We start from the raw sequence: 25,616 nt of genomic DNA on the forward strand, positions 1-25,616 counted from the left end.
GTAACTTATTTTTTTATTATTTTATAAGCACAATGACTTGGGTCATTAAGTTTTGTATTTTCTTTTAGGGCATATTGATGCATTTACTTCAAAGCTTTTCATGCTAGAAGAAATCACTTCAGAAGAATTAAAAGAAAAACTTGCAGCACTCAAGTAAGGAAGTGCTTTGTGGCAGGCATTGAAAAGACTGGACTCATGTAATGTGATGGTGGCTTTTCCTGTACCTCTAAATAGTGGCAATGTTTGATTACTCTCTAGATCTTGAGGTCTCCTAACTCAGTTTACTTTGTTTCCATCTACAATGAAACATACTGCTAGCAACACCAGCCTTTCCACTTCATACACAGGAGGCTGGAGCCAGAGCATGTGCTGTAAAGTGCAGGGAAACACACATTTTAGCCCTGTGTAGAGAAGAGGAGGATGAGACAGCCACAGACTTTCAGCCCCCAGAACTATGTGACTGATTGGACAGCCTGACTTCTGAAATTTCTCCATCCTACCAAATGTTAGACATCAGAAGTAAATTAGTGGTCCTCAGAACTCGGAGTGCCTCATTGTGTGGGAAAAGCTTATGCAGATGATCTCATTCTATCACACAACTTGGCAGGAAAGGCTATGGTAGCATCATGGCCATTTCATACAGAGAAGCTGGGACTGGGAGTGGTTCATTCCAGCAGTGCTAAAGTCACCACTGTTAATGGCAAAGCTCCACTTGACACAGATTTGTGAAGGAACAGTCACACTTGAACCCTGCTTACACAAAAGTCCTCTGTCTAAGGATTGCTTTATATGTGTGCACAGAAAAGTCTTTCAGTACATTGCTAGCTAACCCCTTGCCTTACTTCTCTTAGTTAAAAAAAAAAAAATTTAAAGAGAAATAATAGTGGAAATCAGTTCGTATGTAGATGAGGCACCAGATAGCTAAAATGCAGTGTTTACTTTTCCTTTGGCTGGTCTGACCCCACTCTGCTACGTCTCTGTCATCACACATGCATAAAGTCAGTTTTCTTGGCAACTGATTACAGCTATTCTATATTTTAATTTTATTTGGGTATTTTTAAATTATATGATTATAACAGCTCTAACACAAAATACTTCATGAACATGAAAGAAAATTATGGAATTTGTGTCTCACCCCAGCGTCATCTACTTGCTGGTCCTTGTTTGGCACTAGTGGCTGCTGCTGCTGCCTTTGACTGTGAGCAATAGGCCACACGTTATTAGTGAGGTTATACTTCTAGGTTTGTTTTCAATTTAATTTTATATCAGTTTCTCTTCTGTTTAATAGGATTTCAAGTTTATTTAACATTCTCCAGCACATTCTAAAGAAATTATGTAGGTAAGTACTTTGGGATATTGGCATAGAAATTTTGATTTTCTTTGCTGGAAATTATTACAAGTTTGGATAATGTGCTGTTAGAAATAGATGAAAAAACTATAAGTGTAAAAAGTATCAAAGTTGAAAATTAAAAATAGGAGTGAAAGATAACATGATAGTGTCTGGCTATACTGAAATTGCAAATGTGTTTGTTTTGTTCATATTTCTCTCTGTCTCTCTCTCTCTCAAACACACTATACACATGTGCACACAGACACACAGACACACACAGAACATCTTGCTGTATAGCCCAGTTTGACCTCAAACTGTCAATCCTCTAAGATACATGAGTTTCATTGATTAGAAACTCAATATTAGAAATGTTATTTATTCTTTTTACCAAATAGTCATTTGCTTCCTTATATGAAATTGATGAGAGAGGGAAAAGCCTCCCTAGAAGCTAAGAATAATTCTCTGACCTCCTTTGTCAACACGAGTTACTTGCAGTTTGAAAGTGGTGAAAATGTAGCTCATTATATGTGTGGGCAACTCTGTCTAACTAAAGCTGATCATCTTCATTTTAATAATGTGGAAAAGAACTTTTCTCTTTATTTAGCTCTTTCACCTAGAGGTTATGTATTCTCAAGAAAACATAGCCCACTACCCATGTGCCTTTTCTTTATGGTGATACATTGAATCCCTTGAAGCTTTCCAGAAAGCAAAGAAAATGTAGTAGATTACATCAATTTTTGTGTTAGTAGAGGATTGTAAATGAGGCTCTGACTTGTGTGCAGACCAAAAAGCCAGATCTGTATTGAGCTATGTGCAGATCTACTATGTGCAGAACTGTAGGCAAATTGCTTAGCATCTCTCATATTAGCTTATGCCCAGTTGGAGTTAATCTCAAAAGCTGTGTGAAGGATTTAATATGGAACTGGGTGGTGGGTAGTATAACAGGTAGCTCATTAACACATAAGACTGCTGTGGTTCCTACATCTTCCCTGCATGTTCCCTTGCCTGTTTCTGACACTTTTGAGGTCCTGGACATGTCACATTCACTTTTGTGTCTCTAGTCTCTTACCTACTAGAAACAATATAAGTGTAGTGTTAAATGAATGAAAATGTATGGTTTGAGTATGTCATGGGTTAGAGAGTTAGATGGATTGTTTACCCATTAAATGATTGACATTTACAGATTGATAAAATGGTAAAAAGGAAATGATTAGATATGTTTGAATTTCAGAATAAAAACTTTGAATAGTTGCCTGGAGAGTATAAAGCAATTTTAAAGGCTTCTGAAATCTTTACTTTTGCTGGTCCTGAAATACTTTCCAAAGTGGTGTTCTCTTCCTGTGGCAGCTCAGTTTTGCTCTGTGGGGTTAGGAGAACATGATGAGATTGGCACCATAAACCTGTAAGTTGAGTCTCAGTGTTGGATGCAGCTTGCAGGAAGGGTCCTACTTGCTGTCTCACGCAGCAGAAGATTCTTCACTCCTGATCTACAAGACCTCAGATGGAAAAGTTACTAGAACAGCATATAATTTGCATAAGGCACATTGTGACCTTCCTGGCGTACCCTCCAGTCTCTCGGTTCCTTGGGTCCCACTAGATCCCAGTTACCTGTTACCATATCATATCCATCATGGACGAGTACCTTGCACTTTTCCACCTAAACCACTGCGCCCTGCAGCACAAGCAAAGGTAAGATCTGTTTTACAATTAAATGTTCTATTCTCTACTTGCTGTATGTGTGCATGCACGAGGCATCCAATGCCTGAGTGTTTGCCCAAAGCACACTTGTATTTCCTTAGTTACTATTTATGTATATCCTCTTCCATTATATAGTTGAGGCAACTTGTAAAAGAGTCCATATAGTAAAATTATGATATAATTAAAAATTGATTAGTAAGATAAAGAAATACTTAAAAGCAAGCACTAGTAATTAGTAAAGTGGCTTATTAAAAATACAGTAAAATATTAAGAGCGAAGTTATATTATGCTAAGTATTTTATAACAGGATTTATTGAATTATTATTAATGTTATACTCACTATAAAACCCTTCTAGAAATATCAGTTGAATAGCCTATTTAAACCTAGAGTTTGAAGATGTCCATCTACACTGTGCCTATCATGCCACCCATTCCTTGTCATGTCACTAGTTCAGTTTGAGCTTAGCCAAGGAAGGACGCTGCTGTCTGCAAATGAATCCAAATGTCTGTAAGCACAAATCCAGTGTGTTTTCCTGCCATGTTGCTAAACACCTTCTAGTCAGAATACTGAGGTCGTTCATCTCTGTCTGGTTTCCTGGGAGCTCCTCTAGAGCTCACACAAAGCTCACATGGAGCCCATATGTGTGTCTTGTGAACACTGTCTTCTTTTTCCCTTTCTCTGTTATGCCCAATTAGTCTGTGAATGTCTCCAACTACTTTTGAGAAAATAGCCTTCCTACAATTGCCAAGAGCATTTTAATTGTTGATACTGTTTGTATTGTTTACATTGGGTGGGGTTGTGTATGCTCTTCAGTTCTCCATCCAGTGTCACCGTTTGAGAAGATCATTCTATTTACTTGTCAGTATTTTGGTGCATGCCAAGCAGCCATCTACCTCATTCCTAGTGAGCTTAAGAAGAAATAGAAATGTGCCAAACTCGTTGAGAAACTGAGAGCATGGAGAAAGTTAGTTAACACTGTATTTACCTTCGGTTTCGGTGACTGTTTTTAGTTTATAAATATTCTAACTAGTGATTTTTATAATCTAAGGAAATTTCTTAAGTAACTTAAAAATAATAATTAGAAAAATGTTTTTGAAACCCTATATTCTAAAAAGACAGTTTTCTTTTAATTTAGAAACACTAATCATAGTCTGCCAACTGTAACATGTAATTCTGTATGGGGTGTTTTATTCCTTTTTGGTGAAAATGAGAGGTTTAATAACTTAGAACTGAACAACTTTAAGTTAAAGACAACTTTTTTTCTTTCTTTGTTTTCAAGATAGTGTTTCTCTGTGTAGCCCTGGCTGTCCTGGAACTCACTCTTTAAACTAGGCTGCCTCAAACTCAAAGAGATCTGCCTGCCTCTGCCTCCCGAATGAAGAAAACATACAAGGTGTTTTTAAAAGAAGTGAGTGTATAGACTAACTACAAATATTGAATGCTTATTATACCTGAGCATTTCTTGGAAGATTTAACTTTTTCAGTAGAGTAGTCAAATATGCAGTGTAACAAGAAAATTTTGATAGACAAGGAGAAATTCTGTGTGAACACATAAATACATTCTAACTATTCAACCATGTGTATTACTGAACAGTGTCCAGTACAGGGACAGATGCTCTTGAGATTTTCTGAGACCAGACTGTTGCATAGCCCAGCACTGGTGACATAGACAGTTAGATAACTAACATTCCCTAGGTGTGTTTTAAAAGTCAACAGAACCCCTTCCCCCACAGCTAGCCTATAGTAAATGTGTGCGTGCATCTCCTGGACACCCTGTTCTTCTTTTCTTTCTGTTATGCCCAGGCAGTAAACATCCTGAAGCCCTTTAAGAAATAGCTTTTCCTACAAATCTAAGGACTTTTTCATTGTTCATTTTGTTGTTGTTGGGTGTTGGTGTTCACATTGTATAAGACTGTGTACACTGTGCAGTTCTCCACCCTGATGTCACCTCCCTGCCTTCCTAGCCAGGCCATAGAAACAGGACTTTAATAATTCCAACCAAGCTCAGCACCTGTAGGATTCTAGTCTTAGCATATATGTAGAAAGATCAGAGCTTTCTTAAAACTGGGAAGTCAGAGCCTGTGTGAAGCATTTGTCTGCATCCCTTCTGGTGTAGCCTTGCCTTAGTGTGACCATCCATCCCAACTGCTCTCAAATGAGGTGTTTATCCTTGGACAGGGCTGCAGCCCTGAACTGTAACACATTTTCCAGTTGATCTGCATCTGCCTTCTACTACACCAAGAAGAGTTGGACTGCAGAGTCCCATCTGCTCCCCTTTTACCACTATAGGTTCTATAGTAGCCATTTACTGAACACAGTTTTCAGAATGTTTGCCTTCCTCAAAAACTCAATTAATGAATACCTTCAGGGAAAACGCCTGCTGAGTGGGCAAGTGACAGGCATCTTGAGAGTCAGCACTCACTGGCCGCTCATTGCTAGACCTGAGCATCAGAGACCAACAGACACACTGACTGAAGCGCTCAAGTTTGCCCCATTTCTAGTCATGTAATTTAAAAACAAACCAAAAGAGCTTAGGAAAGAGAAAGTAGAGATACTAGATTATGGTACATTCATAGTGAACCTCCATGCTGGCATTTTGTTCATTAGGCTAGACTGAGAGAGTGGGTTTGAATGTATCATAACCCTACCTTCCCATCTGTGGGATTGACTGCACGGGATGTACAGAAACACTTCTGGTGCGAGGTGGCAAGGGGATCTGAGGCAGCTACAGGCAGCTTTGTGGAAATGGTTGTGGGCTATATACAATTTTGGTCCTGTGTGAGGCCTCTAATTGGTCAGGAAGGTTATAGCATTTCCAAGTCTTCTCTTTAGGCAGGACTCTGGTTCTGGGCTGGGTACAAGTTGGAGCAGGCATGAAGAGGAGATGGGGTTCTCTCACCTGCTCTATCCTCTCTTCCTTTCTAGGCCTTTTCCTCCCCGTTCAGTTGGCATCCTCTTCTCCTTCCACCTCCAGTTTTCTCCTCCTCCGGTTTCTCCCCTTCTTTCCTTTCATATTTTTTATTCCTTCTTTTTTAGACTGCCTCTTCTCCCAACTTCTTTCCTTATCTCCTTGCCTTGCTCCATCTTATGTCTGGCCTCTCGTTTGTCTTTCCATCCCTTTGTATTTCCTCTCCCTGTCCTCACTTTCTCCTTCCTCTCTTGCCTTTCTACAAAATTTCACAGTGTTTCAAAGGCCTGGCCTTTCCTCATTTTCTAATTTCACATTTCAGCATCTTGTAAATGTAACAGCAGTTTACAGCTGAGCCCTGCTCCAGCTTTTTTCCTCATTGTTGCTAGAAATTTAATGTTTTTAAAACTGGGTCAGATCAAAAAACCAAAAAAAAAAAAAAAAAAAGATTAGCCATGTGGCTGGGACTTAAAAATTTACAAAAGGTCATTCCCATGTTGAGAGTCCCTGTGTAAATGATGCAGAGTGGCTTGTGTGCAGGCAAGTTGTGAATGTATTAAGTTATTCTGCTCTTGCTTCATCTCTAAGGTTGGTGGGACAAGAATGCCTACCCGTAACCACAAGAATCCTGTCTCCATGGAAACCAAAAGCAGTCGCCTGCCTGTTCAGCAAGTTGAAAATGAAGGAGTGGCTCGGAATAAAAGGAAAATAATGTAAGGGCTGGACCATAGAAAATGAAGTTTCAGAAAACCCAGTTATAACAGTGTTTAATGTTGAACTTTAAGGGGAAACATACCCAGAAGATCAGCGAGTGAGAAAAGTGTTTCCCCTCGCTATCCTGGAGTTCTTACAAAGTGCCTTGGAAACCTACTGACTGCAGGAATGGTGGTGACAGCAGGAGTTAGTCACTCCTCAGCACTGGTGCACGGAGAATGTAGAATGCTCCATTAGCATGGCAGCAAACTGAATAAGAAAAATATTTTTATAGCATTCTTTTCTAAAGATCATAGGTAGGAAAACCACTTGCTGATTTAGGAACTGTCATGTATTATGTTATCAATTTGATTATATTGCCACTCAAATGAGACTGGCCCAATAGTTAAATATTGCCAATGTTAGAAACAGCTCTGTGCATTGTTTATGACCTATTTTTGTCAGTATTAAAACTGCTGTTGATGTTTGAAAACCTGTTGAAATTCCTTTGTGGACCCCGAAAGTGAAAACAAGAAAGATCCTCATCTCTGAAAAGTGGCAAATTAATATTTTCTTACTAGGCAACCACCCTTGTGTTTTATAAAAACAAAAAACATTCTGTGGTGTGACAGCTTTGGTGGCAATATCTCTACTACTTTGCACAAATTCCATGTAAATGTGGTAAAATACTACCCAAAGCAGAAATAACCATGAGGATGCAGGAAAAAAAACAAAAACAAAAACACTTGATGATCCTATCAGACATGGTGAAGGTGCCATTAAACCTAAGATTGTTTCTTCTCATGTATTGTGGTTAATTCAGAAAGCAGCATCAGCAGTGGGTTTGGCCAGTTTGCATTTGAGGGGACAGAATATGTTTACTTTTTGTTACCTGTTTTTTAATAAACACTAAAAGCTTCAGAAATGTGTTTGTCATTTCAGAAATACAAGCTTTGTCATCAATGGCAATTTTCATGTTGTTCTTTAGAAGGTGTGTGTGTGCGCATGTGTGCGTGTGTGTGTTTTCTATGTCAATATAAAAAATTATACCCAAAAATTGGAGTCTAAAGAAGTGGCTTATTGCAGAGGACCCAGGTTTGATTCCCAATCACTTGGGTGCCGACAACCATCTGTACCTGGAGTTCCAGGGGACCAGATGACCTATTTTCTGGCTTCTGTGGGCACTGCATCTATGTGGTGCACTTACATACAAACAAAACATTCATACACATAAAATTTACTTTAAAAGAGGAAGACCTGGGCCTAGAGAGGTGGCTCAGCGGTTAAGAGCACTGATTGCTCTTCTGAAGGTCCTGAGTTCAATTCCCAGCAACCACATGGTGGCTCACAACCATCCGTAACAAGATCTGGCACCCTCTTCTGGAGTGTCTGAAGACAGCTATAGTGTACTTACATATAATAAATAAATAAATCATAAAAAAAAGAAAGAAAAAAGTTAGACCCAAAATCCTTTAAAATAATTTGTTGAAATTCTTTTCACAATCAAGTTTTCTTTTGCATTGATTTTCTTGAGAGGTTGGTTACCTAAATTATTAGTACATACAGATTTTTGTTTTGATTTTTGAGACGGGGTCTGTACATAGTCCTGTCCTGTAACTCAAAGAACTCCACCTGCCTCTGCCTCCTGAGTGCTGGGATTAAAACATCCAATTACTATATAATTTTTTTCCATGAGTGCACTGTAGCTGTCTTCAGACACACCAGAAGGGAGCATCGGGTCCCTGTACACATGGTTGTGAGTTGCCATGAGGTTGCTGGGAATTGAACTCGAGGCCTCTGGAAGAGCAGTCCGTGCTCTTGCCTGCTTTGCCGTTTCTCCAGCCCCTACTGTAAAAGGTTTAATGTAGCATTTCCTCAGCCTACCAGTCTCCTTTTAAAGCCCTTCACCTTCCCCCTAAACTTTGTCACATATGTCCAAATCCAGAAATAGTTGTGACTCATTTGTCATTCAGTTTAGGGGTGTGACAGTAGAAGATCCCTTCGAAATTAGCTCTATCCCAAAGATGGACAGTACTTGCTGCAGTCTGCATATCAGAGGCTTCCACTTTCTACATGTGACCAAACCTCTGGACAACTCTGATCAAGAAGAGCTGCTTTTCCACTTAAGCTTAGCAAAGGCTCTTTTTAAACACATATTTAGTGTCCATTGTTGTTCTACATTGCTGCAAATATGAAGGGATTTGTAAGCAAGGAAGTAATGTTGATAATACTATAGCAACATTTTTACTGTTTGGGTTTTTTGTTGTTGTTGTTGTTTTTGTTGTTTTGTTTTGTTTTACTCCAAGCTGGGAATTAGGTAGAGTATTCACCTACCATGCCTGTGACAAAAAGTTCTGTCTAGATACATAGGGGAAAAATGAGATATTACAATATTGTAAGCCTAAACCTGGCTCATTTGTTCTTTTATGTGAGTGTATAATTAATATAAAAGTCTTAGAAAACAAGTAAAAGAATTTGACTACAGCTTTGTATCATGACACATCCACTAAGTCACCATTATTGTCCTGTTACATTCAGACCTCAGAGTATTGTTCACTTCACAGTAGACAATAAACTCTTGAGGGAAGGAAGCATATTTGCTCATCATTAGATAATAGGGTAGTGTAGTATAGTTACCATGCTCAGGAGGTGTGTGTTTCATTACAGAATGGATAAATAAGTAGATATCAAGGATATATGGTTACATGAGCCTGTCCCAAATCAGATTTTTCTTTTCCTTGTAGGTATACATTCTAGTAGAATTTCTGTGGTGAGTGCTCTGATCAAGTACATGTTAAAAGTCACCTTGGGTGGGGGTATATAGCTCAGCAGTAGAGAGCTAGCACGAGAGCCTGAGTTCCATCCTTACAACTACAAAAAAGAAGAAAAAGCCATCCATGCAACCACGTCCTGATAACTAAGGAGGGTGTTTCTGATGTAACGCTTCAGCTGACTGCTTTCTGTCTGGTTGCTGTTGTCTCTAATGCATAGGAGTTAGAGAAGTAAAGCTGCAGACTCAAAGGTCACAGTTGGCTGAAACGCAGGCTGTGCACATGGAGACGACCAAGGAAACGGGATCCCAGCCCACACAACTCGGAAACCAGTAGTGAATTTAACCAAATAAATAGTACCATCAGGGCTCTTGTCAGCATTAGTGTACAGAGTGCACTGGCTAAAGGTTGGATATTAGGAGGTAGGATTTGAAAATGGGAAAGGTCCAGAGTTAATAAGTCAGCACTGTCAATCAGCTATAGCCTACCCAGAAGCACCTGTAGTGCTGGGAGAATGATGGGGTTATTCACTGGGAAAAAAAAAAAAAAAATAGAAGTGTGGTTAAGGAAGAAAGCACATTGGGAGTGTTTGCTATAACCATTTCTACTCCCTGGCTTCTGGGTTTGGACACTATGGTTGCTGAGTGTTAAGTTACCTAATACACCATATTTAAATGACAGATACTGTCTCCTAGTCTTAGTGAATTGGAGTCCAGGTGCAGCCCAGCTTACTGCCCCAAGCTCATGAGCTGTAATTGCAGTCATGCTGTTGACTGGAGACATCCACTTCCTCCAAGCCAAGGTTCACACAGATGTGTGTAGGTGGGCCTTAAATCTAATCAGACAGTAATTGGTTATTTCTATACCATTTGTGCCACTGTTGCACCAGGGAGTTACTATGGTAGCTCACAAGTATGAATCTATTTTTAAATGACCATACATGCCATGTACACATTTAGGGGTGTAAAAGAGACTTAGTGCATGGGGTGGGGGGTGGCCATTCTTAAAGGAGCCATCTCAGCAGCTGGGCTACACAACAGGACCCTGATATCAGTTACTATCAACACATTAAACTGAGGTAGTAATGACTTGTATCTTAAAGAGTTGTATTCAAGCTAGAAGGGACATCAATACAGATTTCAGAGTCACTGGCATATCCATGGTGATTGAAATTGGAGCAAAGGGCAAGATGGATCAGCAAAAATGAATAAGAAAAAGGATACCAGGGGAAACTGGACATTTTAGTTGTACCAGAAAATTCCCAGAAAGTTGTGGGGACAAATCAGAAGGACACAGGGCTAGTTGAAAAGGAGTCCCAGGTCCAAGAAAATTTAAACGTTAAATGACTATAGTAATCATCGGCAATCCTCTGAGTTAAATAGTAATTCAAGAGTCTATACTGATCATAAATGAATAAACAAGAAGGAGGGGACTGTTCAGTTCTACAGAAGGCCAAACAGCCAATGGAATGACAGAATTAGAAAAGACACCCATTTGTAAGCACTAAAGTAACAATTACTTAGCAGTCAGCAGTTAAAGTTAGCAAGAGGGTTTTTTTTTTTTTTTTTTACATCTCCAACAGATTTATTTTTAAAGGAATGAGCTAAGGGAGAAAAAATGGGGGTACAGGAGTATGGACTAGAAAATAAATACAAATGTAAGCTGTTTTACTAATTTTATGATCACAAACTTGTACAGAGAGCAATGCCCTGTACAGAACACACCAGATTCAAACGGGGCGTTCCCTTAGCAAGGCTGAAGACTCAGTCTCTGGCATTTGGAACTTAGGATGCTGTCCTTGCTTTGGGGTGATCGCTGAGTGTTTGGCACTGATCATGCTTTTTTTTTTTTTTTTGGTATTTTCCTCATTTACATTTCCAATGCTATCCCAAAAGTCCCCCCTACCCACTCCCCCACTCCCATACCCACTCACTCCCCCTTTTTGGCCCTGGCGTTCCCATGTACTGGGGCATATAAAGTTTGCAAGTCCAATGGGCCTCTCTTTCCAGTGATGGCTGACTAGGCCATCTTTTGATACATATGCAGCTAGAGACAAGAGCTCAGGGGTACTGGTTAGTTCATATTGTTGTTCCACCTATAGGGTTGCAGTTCCCTTTAGTTCCTTGGGTGCTTTCTCTAGCTCCTCCACTGGGGGCCCTGTGATCCATCCAATAGCTGACTGTGAGCATCCACTTCTGTGTTTGCTAGGCCCCGGCATAGTCTCACAAGAGACAGCTATATCTGGGTCCTTTCAGCAAAATCTTGCTAGTGTATGCAATGGTGTAAGTGTTTGGAAGCTGATTATGGGATGGATCCCTGGATATGGCAATCACTAGATGGTCCATCCTTTCGTCACAGCTCCAAATTTTGTCTCTGTAACTCCTTCCATGGGTGTTTTGTTCCCAATTCTAAGAAGGGGCAAAGTGTCCACACTTTGGTCTTCGTTCTTCTTGAGTTTCATGCGTTTAGCAAATTGTATCTTATATCTTGGGTATCCTAAGTTTCTGGGCTAATATCCACTTATCAGTGAGTACATATTGTGTGAGTTCCTTTGTGATTGGGTTACCTCACTCAGGATGAGTACTACTCAGCTATTAAAAAGAATGAATTTATGAAATTCCTAGGCAAATGGATGGACCTAGAGGGCATCATCCTGAGTGAGGTAACCCAATCACAAAGGAACTCACACAATATGTACTCACTGATCATGCTTTTAATCGGATTTGAACAGAAGAATGGCCACCTGACCCGGGTAGAAGTAGATGAAGTGTTTGGTTTTGTGTGTCACGTGACTGTCGACGTTTTGGCCCACAATGCAGTGCCAGGTAGGGTTTTACTTCTTGTCAAAACCCTTCTTGATATGGGCCGCAATATCCTTCTTGATGTTGTATTTCTCCAACGCCTGGGTAGCACACTCCACCGAGTCCTGTTGTATCTCTTCCCACATGTCTGCATTTTTGATCATCACCTTCCGGTCGCACATAGTTACCCTGGAGCAGAGGCCAGCTGGCTGCTGCGAGCTCCTAGGGAAGGTGCGGGTGCAGCAGAGGACAACCGGTCGCTACCGAAGCCGGGACACATCTAGCAAGAGTTTTTTGATGATAAGTGGGAACAATTACACAGTCTTATTTTAAAAATCACCCTGAAAATTGTTATTATTTGGTGAATATAGTGGGTTTATTAATTTACTTAGAGTTGAAGAAACTGTCAGAAATTGTCCTAAGACAGAAGGCAGCCACTAATAAGATTCAGGAACATAACAGTTGTGTTTCCTAGTTTACGCCAGAAGAAAGTACAGTGTCAGCAATAAGGACTCTTCCTGGCATAAAGGGGTCCATCATGGAGAAATACCCAGAGGACCCAAGCCAGAGACAGTCTATAAAGCAAGTGGGTGGAGATTTTCAAGAATCCCATCTTTTCTATGAAAGACACAGGAAGGCCACAGAGTTGCTCCTGGTTGTGGACACTAGCTAACTGACTCACGACCATGGTTTAGATTTGGTTCCTAATCCAGTGGAGAGGATCATCAGAGCAGCATACCTTAGCACACATAGGTTAGTGAGTATTGGTAGATGAAGGCTAATCTTGTTTTAACCTTGCGAGGCCAGAGAGAAGCCATACTTGTGAAGTAAATGCCTATGTGTATATTGATATGAGATATGATGTCCAACTTATTTACAAGTTGGAAGACTTAGATGTGGAAGGGGCAGTAGGGAGCATTGATACTAGGTATACAAGAGCAATGTGTATACTTATATGTCTTTCTGCAATGTTGTTATGAATTTAGGGTTATGGCAGAGTAGATCTTTTTGAAAGGTACGATTTGCATTATCGGGGAATTCAGGGGAAATAAAGATTAAATAGGAGAGTGTTATTAGATTCAGCCCTCCTCTGATGCTGATTCTGATGTGAAACAGCCAGCAGTGCAGGCGAGTGGGGAGGGAGGCGACCAGGGAGAGTAGAGAGGCCCTGAGCAGGATGTGGAAAGGAAAGTCAGTAAACCAGAAAGAGTACCTAGGGGAAGGGAGTTGTGATTTTTAAATGTTGTGAACTTGTATTTTTAGACACATTTTTACAATACTAATTTAATGTTAGCCTAACTCAATGGATTCAGCCAGCCTGGCCTGCACAGTGGGACCCTGTCTCCAAGGTAAAAGCAAAGATTCCGTTTGAAGGATAACCTACTTTAAAACCTCTTGAAGACAGTCTTCCCAGCTGCAAAGCTTGTCTGAACTTGAATACATAGCCTCTGTTTCTTCATGCAACACCACCACCAAAACCCAAAAGCTTTATCTGCAGGCCTTGGGATGCTGGGAAAAATACCTGTTCACCACTGACCCAGAATGTGCTTCAGTGACAGAGTGTTTGCAAACCAGCCTTTACACAGACCGGCATCCAACATAAACTGCTGGAACAGACTTTAAACTGTAACCTTTTCCATCCCACCTATTAGCAATGATCCCAATAAACAAAGACAATATTGTGTCCATGACCAGTTTTCCTGCTTCTAGAATTCATGAGGCGATTGATATTTTTTTGTCTCCGTGGATGTCATCAGAAAGCGAGGAAGGGCTAATCAGTGGGTACAGAGCCTTTCTTGGGTAGAAGAAATAAGCCCCGAATGTGCTGCTGCCCCACAGAGGCACGGCAGGAAAAGATATGGAACTGTTCTGTGTCCATAAGTTCAAAAAAAGATTGAAACTTAAGTGGGGAATGCTTAAGGAGTCAGATATGCTCACCCAGTTTGAACATTACATGGCGTGTGCATGATTTAAAACATGAGAGGATACTTCATAATTATGTTTGAGCTTAATGTGTCAATTAAAAACATCATTTGTGAAGCACTGAAGAATGCATCTATAGTAAAGAGACTAGAACGTGAATAGATTCAGATTAAATGATGGTTTTCAGAGCTGTTTGTTTTATTGGGTGAGAGAGTTAGTAGTCCTGTACAACTAAGGCATAGAATGCACTGGGTGCGAGAGAGGACTCCATGAATCAGAGCTCTGGCTACTCCTCCAGGGACCCAAGTTCAGCTTCCAGCTCTAACATGGCACTTCACAAATGTCTTTAACTCTAGTTCCAGGATATGGACCGCCCCCTCTCTTCTGGCTTCCAAAAGCACTGCATGTTGCATGCACATAGTACACAGCCATGCAGGCAAAATAACCTGCATAAAAAATTTAAAAAGTCCAGCCCGGCGTAGTGGCACACGCCTTTAATTCCAGCACTCGGGAGGCAGAGGCAGGCGGATTCTTGAGTTCGAGGCCAGCCTGGTCTACAAAGTGAGTTCCAGGACAGCCAGGGCTACACAGAGAAACCCTGTCTTGAAAAACCAAAAATAAAAAATAAAATAAAAAGCCCTTTTTAAAAATAGTGTATTCTACTTCCAGTTTGTATATTGTAGAGTCAGTCATTTATGTTTAACCAAATAGTCTAGGGCCTCAAAATATTGCAAACACATTGACTGTGCTGCAGAATGACACAATAGAATGCATTTTGCAAGTATGTCTGCCCTCTGCCCTACCAAAAGTGATGAGAATTCTAACTCCCCAGTGCCTCTGCAGGCAGATGACAGTTCTGTCCAGCCCCAACCTACAATCTCACACACTTGCACAACCAGTTAGTGGCTTCAGAGTACAGTATGAGTGCTAAAGGAAGTTGTGAAATCTCAGAGCATTAAGCTTGACCGTCTTTGTGCCCCAGTGTGTGGAGGGCGGGGGAGGCTAATAGAGTGGTCGGTCAGTCCCTAATTCAGTTTGGCTCTTTTTAATGCTACACCCTAGTGCCTGCAAACTTTTACTCATAAGGAGCCAGCACTAGGTAACTTTGTAAGTGCCTGGGGCCAAAATGTCATTCTGTATCCAGGGGAGTGCTGAGTTTGCTGACAGGAAGTCTTCTGCCTCCCAGCAGCCAGCGCTATGCTAATTCACATCCAGCAGGCTACAGCTGTCAGCTACAACTTTGAGGGGTTAAGAAATGTCAGTGGATAAGCTTTGAGGTAGCCAGCCCTGTGTGCGTGGGTGCGTGCATGTATGTGCATGTGCATGCATGCGTGTGTGTGTGTGTGTGTGTGTGTGTGTGTGGTGTGTGTCTGTGTGTGTGTCTGTGTGTGTGTCTGTGTATCTATGTGTGTATGTGTGTGTATGTGGGGGTGGGGGCATGTAAAAGCCAGAGGTCAACCTTGGGTCTGTTTTTAATTTTTTCTCTACCTTGTTTTTGAGACCGGGTCTCTTTCTGTGTCCAGAGCTCTCTGGATCAACTAGTCTAATAAGACCCAGAGATCTGTCTGTCCCAATTCGCTAGTGCTGGGATTCCAAGTTTGCCACCATGCCCGGCTCTTTTATGTGGGTTGGGGGGCGGGGGCGGGGTGCACAGCATGTATTTTACCAAATGAGCTCTCGACCAGTCCTCCAGAGCTGGCAATTGTTAGAAGAGTGGTTGGGACTAGCACTGAGGTTGACTCTCAACCCTACCAATGGATATGACCCATCTCTTCTCTCTTCAAGCCTGGGTCTTTTTATTGCTGAAGTCCTCATGCTTCTCAGCATATTCTACAGGCTAGCCACTTAATACTTAATTTATCGAATAGCAACTTAAATAGATAGAAAATTTCCTTTTAGGTGGCAAGTCAGTGTAAATGTGAATCGAGGTCAGATTGAATCAATGAGGGGCATAACTACCATTGGGGACCAAACCCTGAAAGGAGTTTTGGGAATCTCAAGTTGGGAGATAAAGTACAACACTGCGGAGGACCACATACAACCATGAGCTGTTGGAATAGCAGGTCACCCAGTGGGGTAAAGGCCTCTCCATTGGGGAAGTAGAGGAAGAGTCAGCCTACAGGATATGCTGCTCGGGGGTCGGGGTGGGGGATTTGTGGGGGGAACATTGTGGAGCATTCTGCTGACATGGGGGTTAATCAAAAGCTTTTCATGGGACTTGGGGTAGAGTAGGCAAGATGGCTGACCTTCTCTAAAGAGAGTCATTGTACAAGAGATGGAGGATAGGTTGGGAATGAAGGCAGTCTGAGGGCAGTATGAGGAAACTACCTTATGATGTAAGCCTAAGGGCACAGTGAAAGCTCTTCCTGGGCAAGCCAGCCACCCTATGTCTTTAATGCCAGACAAACCTGCCATAATTATTGGAATGCAGCCATGCCCTGGCTTGGAGGTTCAGTGGCAAATGTCCTAGAGATAGGTAAGTCCTAGCTAGGGTGGTGAGTTCTGCAGCCTTTCTGTGAACACATCGGGTGTCTGTGCTTACTTGAAAGCATAGAGCTAAATAAAGTACAGGTTTCTTTCTGCACTTCCTCTATGGAGAATTGAACTCCAGATGCATCATTTGAAGAAACTCTTGACTCTGAAAAAAGATCAGTGACTTCCCAAGAAAGTCACTTAAGAAATAATAGCTCAGGGGCTGAAGTGATGGCTCGGCAATTATAACAGTTATTACTTTTGCAGAGGACCCAAGTTCGATTCCCAATACCATGTGACGGTTCACACACATCTGTAATGCCAATTTCAGGAGATCCAACAGGCATGCATGTTGTATACACACATGCATGTAGGCAAAACATTCATACACACAAAGTAAAAATAAATTTAAAAAAAAAACAGCTCCAGTTTGAAAATGTATCTGAGTTAAGAGCGTGCCCACCTAGAATGTAACCCTGGCTTGATTAAACATGGTGGCACATACCTATAACCCCAGCACTGAGGAAGCTAAAGTAGGAGGACCAGAAGTCCAGGATCATCCTTGGCTGTATATTTAGCCCATGGCTAGCCTGGATATGTGACCTAGAAAGGCTTTGAACAGTCTTCTGCTTCTACTGGCATTACCAGTCTGTACTCCTATTCAGACCTTGGCGTGTTAGCTTTTAAGAGCCTTGTGTTGTAGTGTCCTTACCTATAACTATGGTACCACTGAAATGTCCACCTCAGCCCTTGAAACTTTACCGCTTTATCCTTCCCTCCAAACAAGTAATTTTTAAAGTAGCATTGCTCTTTCTGAATTATTTAGTATATCAGCAAACTATAAAAGCTTGATTGGGCTAACAGATCTCTACTTTGAACCTCATATCAAAATGAGTAAATGTCTTTAAAACAAAAGCAATCCTGCTGCGTTCATAAATCAGTGTCCTCAACTAAGAGCCTGGCCGTGGCTTTGTATACCTTTAACCCCAACCAGACAGTTTTCTATCTTCCTGCTAACTTCTGCCCTCTTAGTCACCAGACTTGGCTGGGAGTGACCGTTAGCTTTTCTACAAAACTATGACCAGGATTTGCTTTTGACAGAAATACTTAAGCAGAGGAAGATAGGAGTGATTAATCATGTCCCTAGTGACCAACCTCGCCACCAGCCTTTATTCTGGATGGGTTGTATAAAAATAAACAGTCACACCTCTGCCCAGCCACTTCCTGCCTGTCCAGAAGGCATGGGCGTGTATTCTATTTCCTCTCTGACTTTTAGGTTGTGCAATAACTTCAAAGAAACCTGAGTAACTGAAACATTGGTTCAGAAAGAGTGACTTGCTGTTCTCTAATGGTTAACTGTCCCTCGCAGGGCTGGTCTTTTCTTCCTGTGTTCTCAGACACTTGGGTTTCTTTTCTGATGTTTGCCAACTTATAATTATTGCTTCCATAGTTCCTGTTGCCCAGCCCTGCCTAGCGCTTGACACTTAGTGGAGTCTAATGTTGGCTGCAATAGATGAACCCATCCTGGAAGTCAGTGACGGTTATAACCAGATTGATCCTGGCAGTTTAGCGGGGTGGGGCATGGAGGAGCCAAACCAAGAATGTTTCCATCTATTACAGGATAAGCTTTTTTTAATCTCTAATTTTATAGAAAATATTTATAAAAATTTGATAAGAAAGGAAATTCATTCTCTCTGTGTCTGTCTCTCTGTCTGTCCCTCTGTCTATCTCTGTCTCTGTCTTTCTGTTTCTTTCTCTCTGGCTTTTTGTCTCTCTCTCTCTGTGTCTCTCTCTGTCTCTCTCTGTGTCTCTCTCTGTCTCTCTCTGTCTCTGTGTGTGTCTCTCTCTGTCTCTCTCTGTCTCTGTCTCTCTCTGTGTGTGTCTCTCTCTCCTAACAGTTTTTCTGAGTCCTTCCTTTTGGGCTGCATAGCCTGAGACTGGAGTTGTGTCTTTGACCCCACCCTGGTTGCTATAGCTGATGAATCATAGGAACCAGAGTCGGGAAAGACCAGTGAGATCATCTGGCCAATCTCCAGATCAGGGAGTGGAGCACTGGGATGTGGGGATGACCAAGAAGAGAGAGAGAGAGAAAAAAAAAAAGAGTGAACTAGAATCGAGTGAACAGCTTTGCCTTTGGCTTCTTAGCACAATCCTCTGACCCACCACCCTCTTAGAAAGCAGATAGGCATCCCTCCCGAGAAAAGCAGATGCTGCCATGCTAGGGGAGGGGCTGAAGCCCAATCACCTGAATAATAAAGCTGGACTGGGACTCATTTAGTGATTGATTTAGCAGTCTGAGAAAATGTGAGACTCTTACCTTTGCAGAACTTTATTAACTTCGAAGCTTGTAAGGAACTTGGAGATAACCTGGCCCAAACTGCATAGTTCCCAGATGTTGAGAGACTATCACTGGAGAAGTATGAAACCCCAGATATACCCAGGGCAGGAACTCAGACCCACCCTATCCCACTATGCACAGTGTCCCCCCCTCCTGGCCTTCCCCTCACCTGCCCCTTCCTCCTTAAGTCTCCATTTCTTCCTTGTCCTCTCTTGGTTCTGTTTTCTGAAGAAATGGCAGGGGTGACTTTGTAACAAGCTGTCCACTCTAGGCCTGACTGCTGTCACCCTGCAGGGAGCATCACAGATCAGGTGAAGCCCCCTTAGCCCACAGGCAGCCTGCCCCCCACCCCACTTCCTGACTTCTCTTCTGGAAATGTCTCTGTTCTTCCACCTGTGGAGACTTGGTTTCACTTCCTGTTTCTGTTCTCCCCCGCCCTGCCCTGTAGATATTGTTAATGGATCATAGTGCCCTCGGCTTCAGTGTCTAGCTGAGCTCCACCTCAGTTCCCTGCATCCTCTTATGGCCTAGTCCTTCTGCATCAACTCTGGCCTTGCGAGTAACAAAATAGGGCTCCACTCCCTCCCGCTCTCCCTATGCTTGTCAGTGGTGACAGCGTGTGTCCCCACCATATGCTCCTATCTCTAGCTGTCACCCCTGTTCTCACAGGCATGTCACATATTATTAGGAATACAGAGCATTAAGGATATTTAACAGCTCTCTGGTGTTATTTTTAATAATGCTGTGTCTGGAAGGCCCAGTGGCATATGCCTTTCTTCCAAGTACCTGGGAGACAGAGGCAGGTGGATCTCTGTGACTTCAAGACCAGCCTCGGCTAGTGAGTTCTCATATAGCCAGGACTATGTAGAGAGACTCTGTCGATGATGATGATGATGATGATGATTACGATGATGATGATAACTTTGTCCAGCTTCATTTGACAATAAAGAAACATTTTTTAATCACAGATACACATTTAAACAACGCAGGACCCGAAAACATGTTGGGGGATCTGTAGTCCAGTGTGAACTACAGCATTAACTTCTTGTACATAGTCAGTCCTTGTTTTCCATGGTATTGGAATGCATTCTGGGGCTCCCTTTCCCATGGGTAACAAAATTTGAAGATGCTCAGATCCCGTCTTTAAAATGACACAGGAGAACCATGAAGACGGGGCCCAGAGAGTGGGCAGGCTGGACTAAGTAAATGCAAAGTCATTGGGCAGGCATTGATGAGACCATGGAGACAGATTTACATATGATTCTAGTGTGCTACCTGATGGCTCCTCTCTTACACTAAGCACCAGTCTTAACTAGCAGTGATCTGTGATTTTGTGTTAGGAGGTCTAACTGGTAAGTGAGCACTAGCCCAGATCTTTGACCACACCAAGACACCTAGCTTTGACCAAAGCATAGGCCCAGGTCATACTGGTCAACTGGGGTTTAATTTCCTGCATGGCTGACCCACTGTGACACTGCTAGACAGATTCCGTGTGCATGCAGTGTAGCCACTCTGGAATGTGACATTTCTAGTCAGGGTTTTCTGGTTTCTGGCTATAAACAATTGTGTGGTTAACTAATGCAGCTATATGCTCACCCCAAATCTAAGGTTGGGGGTACTGACCCATGACTACATTAACCAACCTAGTAGCTCTAAGGAGCAAAATGCCATCAAAGGACCCCATGATAGGAAATCTGGGGTTCATTTCTCTGCTGTGTCTGATACCCATGACCACAGAATAAGGTGGGAGGCTCTCATTTATGGGAAGTGGATTCAAGAAACAGCAAGAGCAATAGGAAGTCACTATATGACGTTGGTAGAGCCATCCTTCTGCCACAGAAGCTGGGGACAGAAGCTGTTGGCATACACACACTATGTGAAGTTGTCAAGGCTGAGGTCTCCCAGTCTTTGGCTCCTCAGAAACAAGGCCATCATGGATTGTGAAAACCTGGAGAAAGCCAAACAAGAGGAAATCCAAGAGGCTGGGGAACAGCCTGGGTAGAAACCACAACCACTGGTTTCCCTTCTAGGGGGTAGCATCCCGGCCCATGACAATAGCAGTTGACTAGCCAGCCATAGGTGGCCTAATACTTCCCTGATGGCATCCAAGTAGCTCCTGCTTACTCTGGCTCCTGCTGGAGTCCCAGTCTCAGTCAGTACCACAGAAGGAAGAAGAGCCTGTCCTCAGCACCCTGTCTCAGCAGATGGTTCTGGTGCTGGACCTCCTTGTTCAGTTAGTTGCCTTGGTAAATGGTCTTCTTGTGTTCCTGGGCTCAGCCCTGCTTCGTCTTTGAGCTGAAGGCTGAACAAAGACCAACTCAGCACCACTTGGACTTTATTTAATACCACAGTGTTTTGAATTGAAATGAAATGAAAATATAATTATATAAAATGACACGGTATCTGCACACTCTCCCATTACAAGTGTGCACACTGTCCCGTGTGCTTTCCAGATATGTGCAGCCTGTAGCCCATAGAGAACTATGTGGCCCTGGAGAGTTTCCAGTGTGGCCCAACGTTTTCACACACTGTACCATCATGTTGCAACGTTAAAAGGCTTTAAGCCATCTTTATTGCTTATAAAATTGAATGTAAGGTGAACGCCCTATAAGTAGTTGTCTTAGTGTATTGTTTAGGGAATGCTGTCCATGCTCGATGCAGGCACACGATTCATTTTAAAAGGTTTTCTGTGAGCAGATGTTTGAACATCTGGGTATGGAAACCATGTATGTGAAGGGTCAGTAATCTTCACTAACATTAGTGAAGTTTGCACAGACAATGGGTCCGAGAAAGAGAAAGACGTATACTTGAAAAAAAAACCTATTGATCTATCGATCTATTTGTTAGGCCAGAATTTAATTATTTAAAGCACTTCTACTTATAAAAAAAAATACATGGCCTTTTCAGTAAATAAGAAAAACCTGTTCTGTGAATCAACGCTCAGATGTGTGTACAAGATCACTAGACCTAAACATAGTACACGGTGCTCATTCTGGACCTAGGTTTAAAGATGAAAGAGAATATGATGTTTCTTTTTTTCAAGTCCATGGTTCCCAGCACTCACTAGAGTCCCTTTCAGCTAAGGCAGCTGCGCAGCATTGGGGACATTTGTTAGGAGGTCCACACTGGCCAGGGGCAGGGCTTTACAAAGCAGACCTTGCAGCTCCTAGTCGGAGAGTGAAGCCCCACACACATGTATAGCACCAGGAGATAAGGTACAACCCAAACAATGCAGAGTCATGGGAATAAAGTCACCAACTGTACCTCTCCCATAAACTTCATGCCTCCACGTGTCTTGTTATGTATATGTGCCCATAAACTTCATGCCTCCACATGTCTTGTTATGTATATGTGCCCATAAACTTCATGCCTCCACATGTCTTGTTATGTATTTGTGCCCAGTATGTATTTGTGTTCTTCAGAAACCCTCCATGTACACCCTGCCTTGATTGTTCAATCCTAAATCACCAGTAGAGAATCAACGTCAAGTGAGGTTTGTGCCCTTCATCCACGTGTTCTAAGTGTGCAGTGTTTTCTTTGTCAACAGAGAGCGCTATAGTGTTCCAACCTGTCCTTCATCTGTAGATGTTTTTCTTAATAATTGGATTTTCTTCATGTGGAGGAAAAATTTTAAAAATATTTGAATGCGAATAAGATGGTTCAATGGGTGAAGGTGCCTGCTGTGCAAGTCCAGAGCTCTGAGTTTCACCCCATGAAAAGATGGAAAAGGACAACTGATGCTACCCAGTTGTGCTCTGACCACCACACATGTGCACATCCATAAATGTACCAGACACTCACATGCGTAATAATGATGATATTTCTTAAAGATCTGAGTGTCCCTCCAAACCTGGCACAGACCATCATAATCTTAATGTCTTTTGTTTTTTGTTTTTGTTCTTTGTTTTGTTCTGTTTTTTTTTTTTTTTTTTTTTTTTTTTTTCGAGACAGGGTTTCTCTGTGTAGCCCTGGCTGTCCTGGAGCTCACTTTGTAGACCAGGCTGGCCTAGAACTCAGAAATCTGCCTGCCTCTACCTCCCAAGTGCTGGGATTAAAGGCGTGTGCCACCATGCCCAGCTCTAATCTTAATGTCTTAAGCAAGCAGCTCACCCTCACCTGGCTGTTTATCTGTTTTCTTTTTTTCAGCTCTTTCCAATATTATGGAAGCACCTATGTTAAATATTAATGTGTGCCTCAGTTGGCAGAATGCTTGCCTAGTATGTATGAAGCCTGGATCCCCAGCTCTGTATAAAACTGGAGAGGGGTCATGTCCCTGTAATCCCAGCATTTGGGAGGTAGAGATCTGAGTTCCAAACTAGTTTGGTATACAAGAGATGCTACTCAAAATATTAATAAACGAGGGTTGGAGAGATTTCTCTGTGGTTCAGAGCACAGACTGCTTGCTCTTCCTAAGGACTCTCGTTTGGTTCTTAGCACCTACATGGTGGCTCACAACCACCTCTAACTCCAGTTCCAGGGGATCCAATGCCGCCTTCTGCCCTACATAGGCTATGCATGAATGTGGTATACAGATATACATGCAGGCAAACATTTATACACATGTTAATAAATGATTCATTTTTACCTTTAAAAAAATACATTTAAAAGGTGATCATTCTCTTGATGTGCACTTTCCAAAAGGCAGCCATGATCAATTTGGCCTCTTTTCTCCTGTGTATTTACATACACCTGTGTGTACATGTGTGTACCGACACATATATGTATTTACATTTAAGGCCTAACATGGATATAATTGAATTACTAATATCTTATTCTGTTTAGCTTTTTAAAAACACTCCAGCCAACAGGATATGGTATTTAAATTTTAAATATATTCAAAGCTTTCATAATATATCAGGTAGCCTTTAATAAAGTTGACAGTAAAATGATATTTTCTGTATGTTTTTATACTAACTAAATCCTTTTGAAAGATTCATGTGTATGACGCTGTGTGTGTGTGGGGGGGGGGGGCGGTTATAAGCACTATAAGTGCGGTCCCTATGTGTCCAGCAGGAGTCATCAGATACCTCTGGAGCTGGAGTTAAAGGCAGTTGTGAGCTCTCCTACCTGGGTGCTCGGGGCCACCCTCAGGTGCTCTGCTAGAACAGGACCCGTGTAACCGCTGAGCCGTCTCTCCAGCCCCTCATTCATACTGAAAGTTATGAAAAATATGGCTCTTTTTCTGAATAGAGGTAAGAGCATGACTAACACGTCCTGCCTGCGGAATTATGTTTTTTCCTTGATGACAGATATTTAACTTCTAAATACCTGTGTGCAAATACAAAGACAAAATAATGTGCAAAATTATGTTGAAAAATGCTGGTTGAAAAAAAATGATGGTGACTGATAGGATTTGAGATATTCATCCTTTGCCTTACCGATCTGATTTTCAAAAAGGTAGCTAGCTCAATGATAGGACACTTGTCCCGCACTTGCAAGACCCTGGGTTCAATTCCCAACACTGCCTATTCCCTCAATTGCAGTGAAATGCACTAAGAACTAAGCTGCTGCAGACTGGAGGGATAGCTCAGTAGTTAAGAACACTCACTGGCTGTTCTTCCAGAGAACTCAGATTTCCTAGTGCCCACACAGTTGGCCATCCAATTCCTGAGGATCCAATGCCCACTTCTGGCTTTCATGGATATCAGGCATGCATGTGGTACACAGATACACACGCAGTCAAAACACCCATACGTATAAAATAAAATAAACATTAGAGTGGGCTCAGGCAGCATCCCTGTGAGTTGGCCTAAGAATGGATTAACTGAGCACAGGGAGGAGAGCTGCACAGGCTCAGCCTGAGTACTGGCACAATCCTTAGAGTAAAGGGGAAAGATGTCAGGAATGTGGGTCATTTTTATCCAGTTGTGTCATAGAGGTCTGGTGATGTAACTCAGTAGATATAGTGCTTGCCCAGTGTGCACAAGGCCCTGGCTTCAATCCTGCCACTATAAAAATGCAAACGTGATAATGTATGCCTGTAAGCCCAGCACTGAAGCAGTAGAGACTAGAAGATCAGAGGGGCCAGGTCATCCTCGGCTACACTGTGAATTCAAGACCATCCAGGGATACATGAGACCCTGCTTCAAAAATAAATAATACCCAAACCAAACAAACTCAAAAAAGCCTTGAAATGCCTTTGAGCAAGATCATTCTGGCTGCTTTGTAACAAATCAGTGGGGAGGCAAAGGACCTGGGATGTTTGAGAATAACACCGGTGTCCTGCAGATGTTTCTTACAGATGTTTCTGAACATATCTCAAAACAAAGTGACTTGTCCACGTGGCGGCCTCTGTGTGGCTTAGGTCATGACAGGAGCTTCACAGAATCTGCCTGAGGTCTTATTTTGAGTCCAGAGTTGCTAGAGCTGAAGAGACTTAAAAGCTAGTAAAATGACCACTGTCCCCACGACCTGCAGGGGACCAGAGTTAGTCCCGCTGAGGGGAAAACTGGCTTTTCAGAGGCTAATCTGGCTACAGAGCTTTCCTGACACTTTTACAAACTGCTGTTAGGCTGGAATGAGAGCTTTCCCTGTCTGTGTGTGTGTGTGTGTGTGTGTGTGTGTGTGTGTGTGTGTACCTGTATGAGTATGTGTGTACATGCATGTGTGTGAGTGTGTGTGTGTGTGTATGTATGTATGAGTGTATATGTGGATGAGTGTGTGTGAGTGTGTATATGTGAA

General features: G+C 42.1%; 1 protein-coding gene and 1 pseudogene across 4 annotated transcripts in view; one reads left to right on the forward strand and one right to left on the reverse strand.

Moving 5' to 3' along the window:
• Ice2 (interactor of little elongation complex ELL subunit 2) overlaps positions 1-7,123 on the forward strand; it is a 33,778-nt gene extending 26,655 nt beyond the window's left edge. For 3 of the 4 annotated variants that reach the window (XM_021171916.3, XM_085844763.1, XM_029481542.2), the window contains 4 exons: positions 69-153; positions 1,289-1,339; positions 2,761-3,019; positions 6,526-7,123. In XM_021171916.3, the coding sequence (XP_021027575.1) occupies positions 69-153; positions 1,289-1,339; positions 2,761-3,019; positions 6,526-6,654 (524 nt within the window). In that variant the 3' untranslated portion in view covers positions 6,655-7,123. Of the gene's footprint in view, positions 1-68; positions 154-1,288; positions 1,340-2,677; positions 3,020-6,525 lie in introns of those variants that run through there. The other variant, XM_085844762.1, reaches the window with a different exon arrangement.
• Positions 7,124-12,114: 4,991 nt separating this feature from the next.
• Positions 12,115-12,390, reverse strand: LOC110302363 (dynein light chain 1, cytoplasmic pseudogene; annotated as a pseudogene).
• Positions 12,391-25,616: the final 13,226 nt, after the last annotated feature.

This window comes from Mus caroli, unplaced genomic scaffold (genome assembly GCF_978045245.1).
Source record: "Mus caroli unplaced genomic scaffold, Mus_caroli_1 scaffold_11, whole genome shotgun sequence".
NCBI lineage: Eukaryota > Metazoa > Chordata > Mammalia > Rodentia > Muridae > Mus > Mus caroli.